The following is a 16806-nucleotide window of genomic DNA, read 5'->3' on the forward strand; positions in this document are numbered from 1 at the left end:
GGTGGGCCCTTGGCACCCAAGTCCGACCCTGACCAGGTTTATCACAGTGTCTGATGCTGGATGATAAATCTGATGTAGTATAAGACTATCTCCGTATAAGTCACCCTCAAAGGAGAAGATAATAGAGTCACAGCACTGGGGAGATTCTGCAGAATTGTGAGCTCATGGGTAATAAAATAATTTACTATAACGCTGGTGACTTACAGATGATGTAAGATGATTTCTCTTTCATTATCTTCTTTTACCTGGCCACCATTTCAGATTCTTCCAACCACAACTCAACTCTGCAGATTTGGCAACACAAATATTTTAGGTTCCTCACCCCATCATTATCTCCTCCCTCTTCTTATCACAAACTTAATACTGTTTTCTTGTTTCCCTAGGGATCATTATTATGCCACCACAGTAGCCAATATAGTCACTAGGCACTCAAAATAGTCAGTGTGCCACAACATTAGCTAATAATTACAGAGGCCCTCCCATAGCTCATAGTCACCGTGGCCCCACTGTAGCTATAGGTCACAGTCTCTACAGTAGCCAAGAAAAAAAAAACTTCACCTTTGCAGATATCAGAATTTCACCACATGTGACATTGTGTCCTGTGCATCAGGGAATGGCAGTACTTACTATTAGTAGACAGTCGTCATTGACCTTAGGGGGTACTAGGCACAGTTTTTCTTATGTTTTCCAAATGACAAATGCATTTTTTTAAAAATATGGTAATGAGCCAGAGGCGCTAAGGCTACATCATCCTAAGCGCCTTTAGGCTCCGTCCACTCATCAAGTATTCACACCACCCATAATCAAAATTCATGCTCTGTCCTTCCCACTAGCGCAGCAGATAGCCCTTCCGGGTCTGACTGTAAACTGTCTGCGCATGCATCTGCATGCTCAGACAGTTTACACTGCTCTACCATGTATTAGTATTGTAGAGCAGTGTATTGGACTTAAACCAGCGATCAGAGCATCGCTGGTTCAAGTATGTATAATTAAAAAAAAGTTAAAAACACTAAAGTTAACACATTAGAATAAATAAAAAATAAATACATAAAAATATAAGCCCCTAAAATGTCACTTTCCCATAAAAACACTTAATAAAGTAAAAAAAAACACAAACACATAAAAAAGTCCGTAACAATCTGTATTATAAAACAGAATCATTACTGGACCTGCACGGTAAACGCTGGTGGAATAAACACAAAGAATGTTCCAAAAAAAGATAATTTTTAATTAATACCTTTAAAAAAATGCTCTAAAAAGGGATTAAAAAAATGTTATGCACTCTAAAATGACACCACTAAAATGAAAAACTCTTCTCGCAAAAAAATAAGCCCTAACCAGATTTGTCAGCCGAAAAATTTAAAAGTTCTGGATATGAAAAGATGGTGATGCTAAAATGAACAAAATTTTCTCCAAATTAGTTTTTATTCAGTAAAATTGAATAAAATACACGAAACCCCCACATGGTTGGTATCGCTACGTCCGCAACTATCTGCATAATAAAACAGAATCATTATTGGACCTGCAAAGTGAACCCCGTAAAAAAACAACCTGAAAAAAGGTGATTTTTAATTAATACCCTTTGTTCTAAAAAGTGATTTTAAAAAGTTACGCACTCTAAAATATGACCACTAAAAAGAACAAACCTTCTCGCAAAAAATAAGCCCTTAACCAGATTTGTAAGCCGAAAAATAAAAAAGTTATGCATATGAAAGTCGGTGATGCTGAAATTAACTTTTTTGCCAAATTACTTTTTATTCAGTAAAAATGGGGGGCCAAAAAACGGCCAAAAAAACCCCACAAAAAATGTTCCTAAAAATTGATGATTTTCATTTCCTCCACCAACAAAGAGTTAATAAAATCTCACCAATAAGCTATAGATGCCCCAAAATTATGTACCAGAAAAGTGCATCTTATTTGGCAAAAAAATAAGCCCCTATGGGTCCACTATAAAAAAAACTAAAAAAATTATAGCCTGTACAATGTGATATAGCAAATCTGATCTGCATGGCGCCTCCTTCCCTTCTATGCCTGGCCATGCGCATATACAGCAGGTTACCACCACATATAGGGTATCAGTGTACTTGGGAGGAATTGGGTATCACACTTTGTGGTGCCTTTTTTCATTTAATCCATTACAAATGTTTCATTTTTCACGTATTGTCAAAAAATATTACAATTTGTAGACCACGCTTCCATTTTGTTTAAACCCCTATAGAACACCTTAAGGGTTAACAAACTTCTTAAAAGTGGTTTTTCATACGTTGAGGTGTGTAGTTTCCATAACTAACAACTAAACAATTTAACAATTCTAGCTATTATTTAGGCCTCTCAGTCAATTAGAAGTTGAGCAGGTCCATCTAAATATTAGTTTTGGTGATTTTCCCAAATATTTGAAAAATGGCACCCAAATTCTGAGCCTCATAACATTCTAGTAAAATATGTTGAATCTTAAAAAACCATGACACCATAAAGCAGATATTTGGGAAATGTAAGTTATGAATTTATTTGGATGCTATGACTATCTGCATCAAAAGTAGAGAATTTAGAACTTTGAAAATAAAGAATTTTTCCAAATTTTTGCCAAATAAACACAAAATATATCATCCAAATTTTTAAACTAATTTAAAGTACAATGTGTCACTAGAAAACAATCTCAAAATCCCCTGGATATCTTATATTGTTCCAAAGCTATAAGCACTTATAGTGACACAGGGCAGATTTGAAAAATTGGACCGTGTCCTAAAGGCCAAAAGAGGCTGAGTCCCTTAGGGGTTAAACTGGAGTCAGGTGGAGATACATGGATGGATGGTTCCTTAGCACTGCAGCTTCCCTCTAGGTGACGAGTCTAGAGAAACAAGCTCCAAGCTTGTTACTGGCCAGGCTCCAGAATGGAGCCCCAATATTTCCCCCTGGAAGCGGCCCTGCAGGACTTAAACACACTTGCGCTGCAAGAGCAGGAAGGGTTTATTACATGCAGCTTGATGTGCAAATCTTAGGTAAATTATGTTTTTCCAGTAATGGGCTAGACATGTCTGCTAGGCAAGATGATGTGTGTGGATGTGTGTTTTATATATACTATTTTGCTTTCTAATTTTCTTTCTTTCTTTCCGGCGTCTCTCATTAAAATCTGTTTACCAAACTATTCATATTACAGGATTACACAGCTACAATATTTTTACGTCAGAGGTGGACAGATGATCGTCTAGTATTTGAAGGCAGTAACAGCATTACTTTGGATCCCAGGCTTGTGCAATTGCTCTGGGTCCCGGACACATACATTGTAGATTCCAAGAGATCGTTCCTGCATGATGTTACCGTGGACAACCGTCTTGTTCGTCTCTATTCCAATGGAACTGTGCTTTATGCAATCAGGTAACTAAGTAATTAAATTAGCATGGGATGAACTGTAATATATGTGATGTCACTGTCCTATAATGTAATGTTGACTTAAAGGCCTCAGCCTTGTTTCACAAGTATAATGGGGAGTATAAGCCAAGGTACCTTATTTCAACACAAAAAAACAGGGAAAACCTATTGACTCGCGTATAAGCCTAGGGTGTGAAAAGCATTGGTCACATCCTCCACCCAATATATAGCTCGCCAGCCATTATAGTAGTCAGGTAGCCGGCGCTAATTAGCGGTGCGCTGGCCCATTACATTTCTGATGGCTGGCACACTCGCCTTAGGAGGTGGAGACCGTCACTGGATTGTGGTTGAGGAGGCATGAGGAGGCACACGGGTGCAAAACATGGGTCGCAGAGCACCCGTGACAGTACGATCCAGAGAAATGGACACCCGCACTTCAGGGGATTGTAGATAAAAACTTTTAATTTATTTCAAATCCAAATAAAAAGACATACTTCACGGCAAGGTGCACAGACCTGTTTCTTTCCATGGTATCCAGGAAACGACCAATGCGTTTTGCTCCACAGAGTTTAATCATGGTCTATTTTAGTATTGAAATGAAAATCTATTTAAAGATCGTGCCCCCTGATGGTGTGTGACGTGACGGCACGGACACGTGACAATCATCATGTGACCGAATTGCTTTTCGCCATGTACAACGAATAACAATCACAAAATATCTACATTGCAACACCACCTATGCAGTTTATTTAATAACATGTACAATATGCAAGAAACAATATGTAGAAACAACCAATACATTAAAAACCTACATTAGAAAACATTTGTAAGATATTAAAAACACAAATTTGATGAACCTATCTGCAGCGTCCAGACATTTCCGAGAAATACTTGGGGGAGACTGTAGTTCATTTTCTTGGCAAGGCATAGAAAAAGTAAAAAGACCGGAAAGGGGAGGTGACCTTAAAAAGAAATTAATGAACAGAGAAACGTTCTGGATGTTCATGTTGAAGACCACCCAACCACAGGGCATGAATCTAAGACAAGATCTAATTTTATGTTATTATTAATAGTTTCCCCTAATGTCAACATTTGTCCATATTCATGCTCTTGGTTATGTCTGTTTATTTATTAGTAGTGTATAACTACATTGTAGCATATGTCTTCCTTAGTTTGCTTGCAAAATGGAGCTACGTGTAATGGGTTACATGTCTCTTGTAGTCCTTTTGAAACTTTAGAACTGCTACGGGTTTCCTGTTTTCCATTTCATCACTATCCGTTATATAGGAATTTTATATGTGTTAACAGAGGGAGTGTCCTCCCAAGGCGCGTGATTATTGTCATGTGTCCATTATTTCACATGTGGGCATGGTTTTAGGTCACTTGATGATTGTCATCACGTAACATCACACGTCGTTAGGGTGCGCGATCTTTAAATAGATTTTAATGTCGATACTAAAATAGACCATGATGAAGCGAAACACGTAGTTTCCTGGATACCATGTTACAGGTCTGTGCACCTTGTCACAAAGTTTTTTTTTTTTATTTGGATTTGAAATAAATGACAAGTTTTTATCTACAGTCCCCTGAAGTGCTGGTGTCCATTTTTCTGGATCGTGTTTGTGTTTGGACCCATGTGACCCATGCGCTGGGGGTGAATGAGCAACATGGTGAGCTGATCTTTTCTTGGGACTTTATGCTTTCACCCGTGACAGTAGAATTTTAGGTAGATTATACAGTTTAAAAAAATATTTGTGGAATATGTCCGTTATTTCCCTTGGGTCGTACGTCAGTGAGCTGTCAGTATGTCTAAGAGCGTTTTATTGTTGATCTATCTTGGTCGCCTCTGAGTTGGCTTGCAAGGAGGGAGTGTTCCTTGTTACTTCTCTCATAGTACTTTTGTTTAGAATACAAGAGTAACTCCTGGGAGCGGAATCTAAGTAGCACCGATTTTCACCAGAGCCCACCGTGAAGCGCATTGGTCTTGCTGTGGTGGGATACCACAAGGTCGCTCCACAGACGCGACTTTAATTGCGGTAGTCATAGAGCAGAATTGTGGTCGGGGACAGGAAAGAGGTCAGAAACGGAACCGGGGTCGAAACTGGAATTTACAGTACAAGCGTAGGACATAAGAAACAAGCTTTCTCTAGGGCACTAGGCGCAACGATCCAGCGGGAGACACAGGAAGGGGTCGGCAATTTAACAGGGAAGGGGGCCAGTCAACCACTGTTGGTTGCATAGTTGGTGCATTTACCAGTGAAATGTTAAAATTATGTTTCTACATCATTAAGCAATTTTCTCAAATTCTAGATTGAGGGTGGCAGTAACGCATGTGTTTTCAAACGCATCAGAACAGCTAAGAAGAGATTTGCCTGATTACATAGCTGTTAACATTGCATTTACAAAACACAATGGGGCGCATTTACTTAGCCGGTGCAGTCGCAATCCAACGGCAGGTTCTCCGTCGAGGATTCGGGTCTGCCTGAATTCACTAAGGTCCATGCGCCCAATATCCACCAAGTTTTGCTGCTGTGCCGAGGTCTGCCGGATTTCACCTTCTTCGTCCCGGTGCATGTGAGTGCTAATCTTGCGACACAGATTCTTTTTAAAATTCCGTGTTTTTTCCGAATTCGTCGGGTTGTCTGATGGTCACGCCCCCCAATTTCTGTTGCGTCGATGCGCCAAAATACAATCGCCTGCGCCAAAATCCTGGGCAATTTGACGCAAATTGGAAATCATCGGGAAACCCGGGAAAAGTGCGCGATTCGGACCCTTAGTAAATGAGCCCCAATGTCAAACTGCCCTAGAACAAAATACTTTAGAACAGCTGCCACAACAGTAAGATGTACATTTGTCCCAAATAGCACATAGAATAATATTTTGCCCTTTGGCCAATAGAAAAAAAAAAAGTATTCTTTATACCTATGGGCAGCCTCAGTATGAAGGGATTCACTTTATAGACTTGCAGAGTTTACTGGTTAAGAGGCTGAAATGCTTGACAGCTACACAATATGGACATGAATGCATTGCAAAAACATTCTCTCAGTAATGGCTAAAAGACACAATTGTGCTTGGTCCATCAATCACAGACCAGACTATGTGGTGGCCAAATTTCACAAATCTAATGATTTACTGCTTCCCAACAGAAGCCACGGTATTCTCATATTCTCAGCAGGGACTCCTTCTTCATCATATATAACAATGATGTTTTGATATATAATATGTATAGCCTTTGGCAAGCAGGGCGACTATGGCAGTGTTTTTTGTACTGTACCGGGGGATTTTTTTCTAATTACATGGGGAAATGTCAATGTATTTTTATGAATATTTTTTTTTTTTTTCCCTATTATTTTTCTTGTACAAATTTTTCCCTGTAACTGGGGCATGTATAAGAGCCTCAGTTACAGAGAAAAACCACCACTTGTCACTTGTCACTGGTCGTTCTGATCAGAGCTGCACTGCGTGTAATTAGACCCAGCAACTATGATTAACTCTTAAGACCCCAGTGGTCACGCAATGCTGTGAGGAGCGGATCAAGAGAGAAGTGGTAATAAACTGCATCTCCTTTCTCCCTAAGGTCTCACATTGAGGGAAAGGTGGGTTAGGGGACTAGCATCAATCATCTATACAGGCAGTCCCCGGGTTACATACAAGATAGGGTCTGGAGGTTTGTTCTTAAGTTGAATTTGTATGTAAGTCGAAACTGTATATTTTATAATGGAAGCTCTAGACAATTTTTTTTCTTTTGCCCCAGTGACAATTGGAGTTTCAAAATTTTTGGTGTAATTGGACCAAGTATTATCAATAAAGCTTCTTTACAGACATCTTACAGCTGATCATTGCAGTCTGGGACTATAGTAAAGCATCCAGAGAGCTTCACCAGAGGTCACAGTGGGCAGAGGGGTCCGTCTGTAACTATGGGTTGTCTGTAAGTCGGGTGTCCTTAAGTAGGGGACCGCCTGTACACATTTTATTTTGTGTATGAAGGGCACTGTCGGTATGAAAGGTAGAGGGTAATAAAACATAATATACTAATTACTTTTCAACATGTATTCACGCCATAAGGCCCAATATTGTGAGAAAATTGTCCCTCTTTCCTAAATCCCAGTGGACTAGTTCTTCCATGAGACATAGCTCTTCTACTTTTGGTTTTTACTTCTACCCACATGGCCTTAGTAGGTGGATTGTGTGACATGCACATTATGGGGGATCAGCAACTTGGCGGCTGCCAGCATCTTCATTATAAGTTTATCTCTCTGACGTTCTTTGTTTGGCAGCCAGAGTAGTATCAACCCTGGGTCTAAATGTGAGTCATGCAAGCTTATTTTATTGATCTCTGCTACTATGGTTTTCCAGTATTCAGTTATCTGCGGGCATGTTCACCAAATGCAGGTGTTCCCTCCAGCCTCCTGACGCCTCCAGCATTTATCGCGAATGGAGGAGTCTACTTTATGAAGTATATGTGGGGTCTTCTACTACCTAGATAGAAGAAAAGAGCGCATTTACACGAACATTTGTCTGAGGTTGACCTCTCCCCTCTCCATAGAGATGCACGGCGCCGTAACATGGGAAAGATAGGACGCGTCCTATCTTTTCTCTGTGTACCGAGCGGAATGATGTGGCAAATGTGATGCACCGTACCACTCCGTGGGGCCCATTGCCGGCCTATGGGGGACATATATACAGCCACAAGCTTGAGGTCGTATATACGTCCCCCAACGGTCGTGTGAATGCAGCTTTAAATTAATTATCTTGAATTCTTATACATCTGGAAAACCTTGTGCTCTCCTGAGCATGGACTTCACCTCAAGCTCTGAGAATTGAGCCTCTATATTCGTCTCCCATTTTTAAATGAAAGGAGGTTGTCCCACTGTTTGATGAGAGAGAAGTTGCTCATCGAGCTGTCCAGTAGACTATTTCTAGAGTGTATCCTCTTTAAAGCATTTTTCCAACCATGTGGGTTCGCCAGACCTCCGAAACTTTTCTATCACCCTTTTACAAGTATGCATGAGTTTATGTGGTTGCAAAAAGCTGAGCTGCCTCCTTTACCAAAAAGCCAGTTCGTCCTGGACATCTCCGCTGGATTCAAGCCAATCACTGAAGTGATGTCATGATGTCCCCGAAAGACAGCTCTAGCTTTTTTAAAGGGTTGTCAATATACACCAATAAGGATACAGGTAATTAACATGTGTATGTTCCCAGCAGTTTCCACCTCTGGTTTAAAGAGGACCAAGTTGATAATAAACCCTTTGTTAGGCAGCTAGTGTATGTAACTTCACTAGCTTCAAGAAGGGTCTAGATGCCTTTTTACACCTCAATAACATTGATGGTTATGTTATATAGAATTGTTTCCCCTAAATCCCTTCATCGTCCAATCGCTTCCCTTCCTTGGTTGAACTTGATGGACATGTATCTTTTTTTCAACTGTATAAACTATGATGATACTATGATATACTATCCTAGAGCAGTGATCCTTTTAGAGACTGAGTGCCCAAACTACAACAAAGACCCGCTTATTTATCGCAAATTGCCAACACAGAAATTTAATTTGTGATTTATACTCCCTTTTCTGTCACAGTTTTCATTGATACCAGCACTCTTAGGACACCAATAAAGCAGAAGATAGTCCCATGTTGAGCTGTCACTTTAAAATACCTCTGTGTACAGCAAGTCCTGGGCTGTTAGGGACTGCACTGCCATAGGTTCGCCATCACTGTCCTAGAGTATCTAAATGCACCTTATAGCACAGGATTAGAATGGGTTTATGAGAGATAGGTCCTGTCAGACTAATCTGATCAGCTTTTATGAGGAGGAAAATTCTAAACAGGAAACTATGGATGTTGTGTATCTAGATTTTTCTCAAGGCATTTGACACTTTACCACATAAAAAGGTTGGTTCATAAAACGAGACTGCTGGGACTAGGAGAAAATTTGTGTACAGGCGGTCCCCTACTTAAGAACACTAGACTTACATACGACCCTTAGTTACAAACGGACCTCTGGATATTGGTAATTTATCCTTCTTTAGTCCTAGGCTACAATGATCCCCTGTAACAGTTACCAAATGTGTCTGTAATGAAGCTTTAGTGTTAATCCTGATTCTTATGACAACCCAACATTTTTAAAATCCAATTGTCACAGAGACCAAAAAAGTTCTGGCTGGGATTACAATGATAAAATAAACAGTTCCAACTTACATACAAATTCAACTTAAGAACAAACCTGCAGACCCTATCTTGTATGTAACCCCACCACAGAGATATAGTAATGGGCCCCCCACACATAGAGATATAGTAATGGGCCCCCCACACATAGAGATATAGTAATGGGCCCCCCACACATAGAGATATAGTAATGGGCCCCCACCCACAGAGATATAGTAATGCCCCCTTCCCACACAGATATAGTAATGGCCCCCCACACACAGAGATATAGTAATATCCCCCCCTCCACACACACAGAAATACATAGCTCCCAACCGTCCCGATTTTGACGGGACTTTCCCGTTTTTCGTACCTCTGCCCCGCGTCACGGGCAGCTATGATATTGTCACGGATTCTCCCCCCAGGTCCCGCTGTGTCCCGGCGCTGTGTCCGCATAGTAAATACTTTGAAAGTCTGAACTCACAGTACAGAATGGCTTCTACAGACATCGGGAGGGAATCCTTTTCAGAGAAGTGTCGGGCTTAGCGGAGAGAGCAGAGACCACGTCATCAGCTTCAGATCAGCATCTGTCCATATATGGTCACTGCATCTCCTAGGCTTCCCCAGAGCAGACATCGGGCAGGGAATCCTTTTCAGAGAAGTGTCGGCTTAGCTGAGAGAGCAGGGACCACGTCATCAGGTCAGATCAGCATCTGTCCATATATGGTCTCCAGGTCTTCCCCAGATACAAGCTCTTTATATAATTAAATTAAATAAAGTTTTGGCCAGGCTGAGATTCGAACCTGGGACCCTCTGCACCATAGACAGAAGCTTAACTAACTGAGCTATAAGCCCAGTGATACAGAGCTGGGGATTTCTGGTAACTAAGACATGTTATCAGCCAGTGTTACACTATGACACAGACTAATGCACTGATATATAGAGAGAGATCACAGAGGTTATAGCTCAGTGGGTTGTGGCGCTGTGTTATTATTGCACATGGACACTGCAGGTTCTGGGTTGAAATCCCAATGAGGATATATATATTTTTTTTTATTGAGATGATTTTTATTATTTTAATATGGCTAAAATTTGGGGCGTGGCCAGGGAGTGATTGCGGGTGTGGCTTAGGGGGATCGCCGCGGCACGCTACGCGTGCCGCCATTTTGTCCCTCTTTCGTTTTCACAAATGTTGGGAGGTATGAGAAATATAGTAATACCCCCCCCCCACAATTTATAAAACAAACAAAAAAAAATCTCTAATACTCACATTTCTTCACTCCCGCGATCTTCCTTTTTCTGGCCCTCATCGTCTGTCTTCCTCACGGCTTCTGTTCTCAGCACGTAGTAAGGCCCCCAGCGCTGCCAGCGTAATGACGTCATTACTCTGCCAGCGCTAGGACGCTTACCGTCCCGTGCGCTGCTTCAGTAATAGAGCAGGAAGTATTAGCACGCCTCACTTCCTGCTCTGTCACGGAGCTAAGTTGTATCGGAGCGCAGCTCCGATACAGAATGCCGCGGCCCGGCACAAGCCCTCCCCGGAATCACGGTGATTCACAGGGGGGCCCGGGCCATGACAGATAGAGGCAATAGTGATAGACCCGGCCCGGGCCCCCCCGTCTGATGGGCCCGGTCTCAATGGCGACCGCGGACGGTACGCCACTGGTTAAACCAGCAACAGCTGCCCTAATGCCTCCAGCCTCTTTCCATGCACCTGGAGTCCCATCAATCGCCCAAGGCGTACTCATAAACTTCAAGTTACTCTCCCCTTTAAGAACAAATCAGTGTTCCATCCATTTTAAGCTGCTTTCAGAAAACTTTGTTTAAGACATAGCTAAAGTGACCTTCATTTTCTTTCTACTGATCAGACAGGCTCTGGCGTGGGCCTTTCCTCTACTGCTTTACAATTATCAGGCATTTCTAGGGATCTTTCAGAAGTTCTTTGATAAGTCTGACTTTCAGCAGTGGAGTTCCTATTAGGCCTTTGACAAGAGTCTCAAACAGTGGCTCAATATGTCGTTCAGTAACAGACCATGGTCTCTAAAATAAGGTGGAACAAGGAAGCTCTTAATTTCAAACTGGCTTTCAGATTTCAGGCACCTGTATCCCCAGAGGAGAATATGCAGTTAGGATGAACCAAGCTTTTGCCAGAAGAGAGAAAGAGAACGACTTGAAAAATCATCTGTGTCTGTATTGTGCAGGTTCAGGGCACCAGGTGAAAACTTTCCCTAAAAGCCAGAAAACTTCAGGACCTAGGTAAAGCATGAGAGGTGGTCCTAGGTCCACTATGTTTTTCTCCTTGAAAGAAAGATCAATGTTCTCTTATGGTACCTTAATTAATCATAGAGGAACCTTATCTATGCACAGTTTTGTAGATTCCGCTGCATTAGGGAACGTCATCTCTAGCTCACTCGCAGCCAGATGGGAGTCAGAGTGCTGCACCAAGAAGACAGTGAACTTCTAGTGAAGCCTGATCATATGTTCATCACTTCAACTAGGCCACGGGGGACTCTCTTGGGGCCCTAATTGGCCATTATTATGCTTGAGAAAAGTATCATCAATGAAACCAGTCACTCTCTACTTCTCCAAAGCTTAAAGAGGTTTTCCCACAAAAGAACATTCTCACAGCTCAATCTCCTAGTGATTTTAACTCCTTACTTTACAATGTTACTCAGTGTTATTGCTGTTTTAACTCCTATCACCCCCTCTCTAAGCAAACACAGTACAGGCGGTCCCCTACTTAAGAACACTCGACTTACATACCCATAGTTACAAACGGACCTCTGGATATTGGTAATTTATTGTACTTTAGTCCTAGGCTACAATAAACAGCTGAAACAGTTATCAAATGTGTCTGTAATGAAGCTTTATTGTTAATCCTGATTCTTATGACAATCCAACATTTTTAAAATCCAATTGTCACTGAGACCAAAAATGTTCTGGCTGGGATTACAATGATAAAATATACAGTTCCGACTTACATACAAATTCAACTTAAGAACAAACCTACAGACCCTATCTTGTATGTAACCTGGGGACTGCCTGTAGTTCTGTGCGGTGGCAATGTGGTTAGATTATCATGGTACAGGTATAGACTTTTATCTGGCTACTGACATTGTACTGACACATAGAAAGAGACATGAGATTGATCAGACATGAGATTGATCAGACATGAGATGAGATGCATGAGATGTCTATTACACAGAGGCATGACATACAGAGGCTGACAGATGTTTACACAGTTACACTTTTAGCCCTGCTACAACTCTGTTCTCACAGATATGTGCCTGCCTCCCCCTTCCCCCAAATCACTCATCTGCTTGTAGTTAGCAGCTTCTCTTTCCTCACAATGTGGTGCTGGCAGGAAGTGAATCAGTTTCTGTGTCAGAGTGAGCTCTGTGCAGGGGGTGGGGGTATACCCTCAGAGTAGAAAGACACAGAAACTCAGCAAGCACAGCTGTCACACAGAAATCCAAGCTGGACCCTAGAGTCAGAAGTTACAGAGTTGTGCCTAGGGGCAACTGACATTGTGTAAGGCAGGGCTAATAGAGGCAGGTTGGACTTTTATCTGTGAAATGCTGTATTTTTGTTAATAACAAAATGTTATTTTGAAACTTGATTTCGTGGGAATACCCCATTAAGAAAATATTTTACATTTTCCTTCCTTCAGTGATGTATTCAGCAAGTCTCATGCAGAGAAATTTCCACACCCTCGTCCCTGGGATTGCTTTATTGACCTCTGGACAAAACCCCTCCATGACAAAGGACCTGTCCTCTGTCATTACCAGAGACATGGGCCATATCTGAGTACATTAAGGACAAACTCCAAAGGGGGTTCATTTGTCCATCTTCTTCACCAGCAGGCACATGATTCTTCTCTGCAGAAAAGGACAGGGGTCTCTGACCTTGTATAGGCGAAACTAAATCATCATCAAAAATAAGTACCCTTTACCCCTGATTTCTGAACTTTTTGAGAGGATCCGTGGTGCCACTCTTTTTTACAAAGCAGGATTTATGCTGCAATGGCTGTTCTTGCTTATGCCATTTGGTCTCCCTAATGCACCTTCTGTCTTCACAGTTTAATGAATGAAATTTTCCAGGACTTATTCTACTTCTTCATTGTTGTTTATTTTGATGACATTCTAATATTTTCTCACTCCCTGCCCAAGCATCGCAATCATGTTCATCGGGTTTGACCCAGCTAAAGGAAAATCAGCTCTACTGCAAGTTGGAAATTTTTTTTTTTCCAACAATCCTCCATTCATTTCCTGGGATATATTCTGTCAGACTCAGGCCTTAATATGGATCCAAGCAAGGTCCAGGCTTTCCAGAATTGGCCTTAACACACGTTTAAAGGCAATTCAGAGATCTGTGGGATTTGTTATTAGATGATTTATCAGATCATTTCAGCCTCCAGAGGCTGTCCAAGCCTTCAAACATTCCTTTTCTCCTATTATCAACCAGCCAAATTCAGCCTTACCATTTCTCGAAGGAGATACCTATTATTTTACCATTTGAGCAGTATGCTCTTAGCAATCCCAGTAGATACTTCTCCAAGAAATTCCTTAGAGCACAAAAAAATATGTTATTGAGGTTATGGAGCTTTTTGCCATTAAACTGGCATTGGAGGACTGAGATATCTGTATACACTGATAAAGAGTTGCAAACCACCACAGAACACATCCTTGATCCTATGAGCATACGATTTACCACTGCTCCTAAAAGCATTCCGACTCCACCACCTGAAGAAAAATTTGTTCCATCTGAATTGTGCCCAAAGTTGATGGCATGGGCACATTCTTCTCACTTCTCTGGGCATGCAGGAGTCAAAAAGACTCTGGAATTTCTATCTAGGAATTACTGGTGGCTCTCTATTACTCCAGATGTACGTGAATTGTTGCTGCCTGTCTTCAGTGTGCTCAATGTAAAACAAAACCTGGGAGTCCAATTGGTCTTCTCCAACCACTTCCCATTCCAGAGACTCCATAGACACATATCTCGATGAACTTCAATACATACCTCAATATATCACACTTTGTCCCTTTAGAGGGGTTACCCTCTGCAGCTACACTAGCTTCCATTTTTATCTAAGCTACCTTCCATCCACATGGTTGTCCAATGAATTTTGTATCTGATGGTGGAATACAATTCACAATTTGGGGAGTTATGAGTAATCTAATGAAAATCGGACTCAATTTCTCATCTGCTCATCATCCACAATCCAATGGACAAACCGAGAGGGTAAATTGCACTCAGCAATTTGTTCCTTGAAGCATCTGCTAAGTCTCTGTTCTTTAATAACTACAGCAAACATCTTCATTTTCCCCCTCTTCTCACCACGCCTTCCTCCGGTGTACCAGCTGCTGAGATTAAGTAGTTTAGCATCATCTGGTCAGAGGTCCAGTCTAGTCTACAGAAAACAAGTACAAAATTCATGGGGATAAAAGGAGACACCCGATTCTGTTATGGTCTATTGCAGTGATGGCGAACCTTTAAGAGACAGAGGGCCCAAACTGCAAACCAAAGCCGACGTTTCTATTGCAAGGTGCCAACACAGCAATTTAGCCCAATAGTGCCACAATACCACTATACAAGAGACAAATAACACTTTGACATCATAAGGCCACCATTACAACCACATAAATAGCATAATTCTGGTTATAAAGACCACTGTAGAAAGGCCAACATTACCAATCATAACACTATACTATAAGCTAACATAGTGATGAATACAGTATTACTGCCATCAGTGTCGGACTGGTGTACCTTGGGCCCACCAGAGAAAATTTTGGGAGCGGCCCACCCTGCATGTAATAAGAAAGACTACCAGACTACTCCTAATTGAAGTGTAAAACATGTTCTATCAAACATTAGATACAGAGTCAGAATCGAAGTCCATATATAGATGTAGCATTCAGCCAAGGTTGCAGCCATATATGCGTCCCCACAATGGCAGTGTGAATGCACACTAACTGTGTCCAATCATCGCTGGGAAAACATCTTATTATATTACAGTGTACTGTGCCTGGAGCTCCATGTATGTCTGTGTACTGCTCCTGTAGCTCCATGTATGGCTGTGTACTGCTCCTGTAGCTCCATGTATGGCTGCGTACTGTGGCTGTAGCTTCATGTATGGCTGTGTACTGAGGCTGTAGCTCCATGTATGGCTGTGTACTGTGGCTGTAGCTCCATGTATGGCTGTGTACTGTGGCTGTAGCTCCATGTATGGCTGTGTACTGTGGTTGTAGCTCCATGTATGGCTGTGTACTGTGGCTATAGCTCCGTGTATGGCTGTGTACTGCGGCTGTCGCTCTTTAACCCCTTAAGGACGCAGCCATTTTACAGCTTAAGGCTCAGTCCCATTTTTTGGATTCTGACCTGCGTCTCTTTATATGGTTATAATTTTTGAACACTTTTACTTATCAAAGCGATTCTGAGATTGTTTTTTCCCCACATGTTGTACTTCATTTTAGTGGTAAATTTTGGCTGATAAGTTTTGCGTTTATTTACAAAAAAAGAAAAAAATTATGAATTTTTAGAAAAATTTGCCATTTTCGAAATTCAAAATCACCGCGTTTTCAGGCAGATCGATTTACCACCTAAATAACTTGCCAAATAACATTTCCCATTTGTCTACTTTACATTTTCATAATTTTTGAAATGTTTGGATAATTTATTTTGACGTCACGCGGCCTACAAATCGAATAGCGATTTTCCGTATTTTCAGAATTGACTATTTTGGGGATAAATACTGTTTGAAATTAAATTTTACATATTTAGCATCAAAAACCCCCTATATAACCAACCCATTTTCAAATCTGCACCCCACAAACTATCAGAAACAGCATTTACAAAGATTGTTAACCCCTTGAGATCTTCATAGTAATTGAATCAAAATGGCGGTGAAATTTAGAATGGTCAAATTTTGTCGGTTATACGTTCATTTAGCCCTAAAATTTACACATTTCCAAAAGATAAAAAGAGAAAACCCACCATAAAATTTGTTCTACATTTTCTCCTGAGTGCAGCGACCCCCCACATGTGGACATTACTTGTGTTATGCGGGCACAGCGAGGCGCAGAAGGGAAGGAGCACCCTGCAGCTGCCAGGATTTTAGTTTTCTCATTGCCCCCTTTTGAAGGCTATACATTTTTGCTTTTTCGTTATTTGGGCCACGTGACGGCATTTTTTTTGCGCAATGAGATGCTTTTTCCAGTGTTACCATTTTGGGGTTGGTATCACCTATTGTTGAAAATTTAGGAACTTTTTTTGAGGTCATGAGTAGAAAAGCATC

At 41.3% G+C, this 16806-nt stretch overlaps 1 protein-coding gene across 4 annotated transcripts in view; it reads left to right on the forward strand.

Moving 5' to 3' along the window:
* LOC140126389 (gamma-aminobutyric acid receptor subunit pi-like) overlaps window positions 1-16806 on the forward strand; it is a 234286-nt gene that overhangs the window by 97921 nt on the left and 119559 nt on the right. For all 4 annotated transcript variants that reach the window (XM_072145792.1, XM_072145796.1, XM_072145794.1 and 1 more), the window contains one exon: window positions 3158-3375. In XM_072145792.1, coding sequence (XP_072001893.1) covers window positions 3158-3375 — 218 coding nt within the window. The remainder of the gene's footprint in view (window positions 1-3157; window positions 3376-16806) is intronic.

The sequence above is a fragment of the Engystomops pustulosus genome, chromosome 4 (genome assembly GCF_040894005.1).
Source record: "Engystomops pustulosus chromosome 4, aEngPut4.maternal, whole genome shotgun sequence".
In the NCBI taxonomy this organism is placed as follows: domain Eukaryota; kingdom Metazoa; phylum Chordata; class Amphibia; order Anura; family Leptodactylidae; genus Engystomops; species Engystomops pustulosus.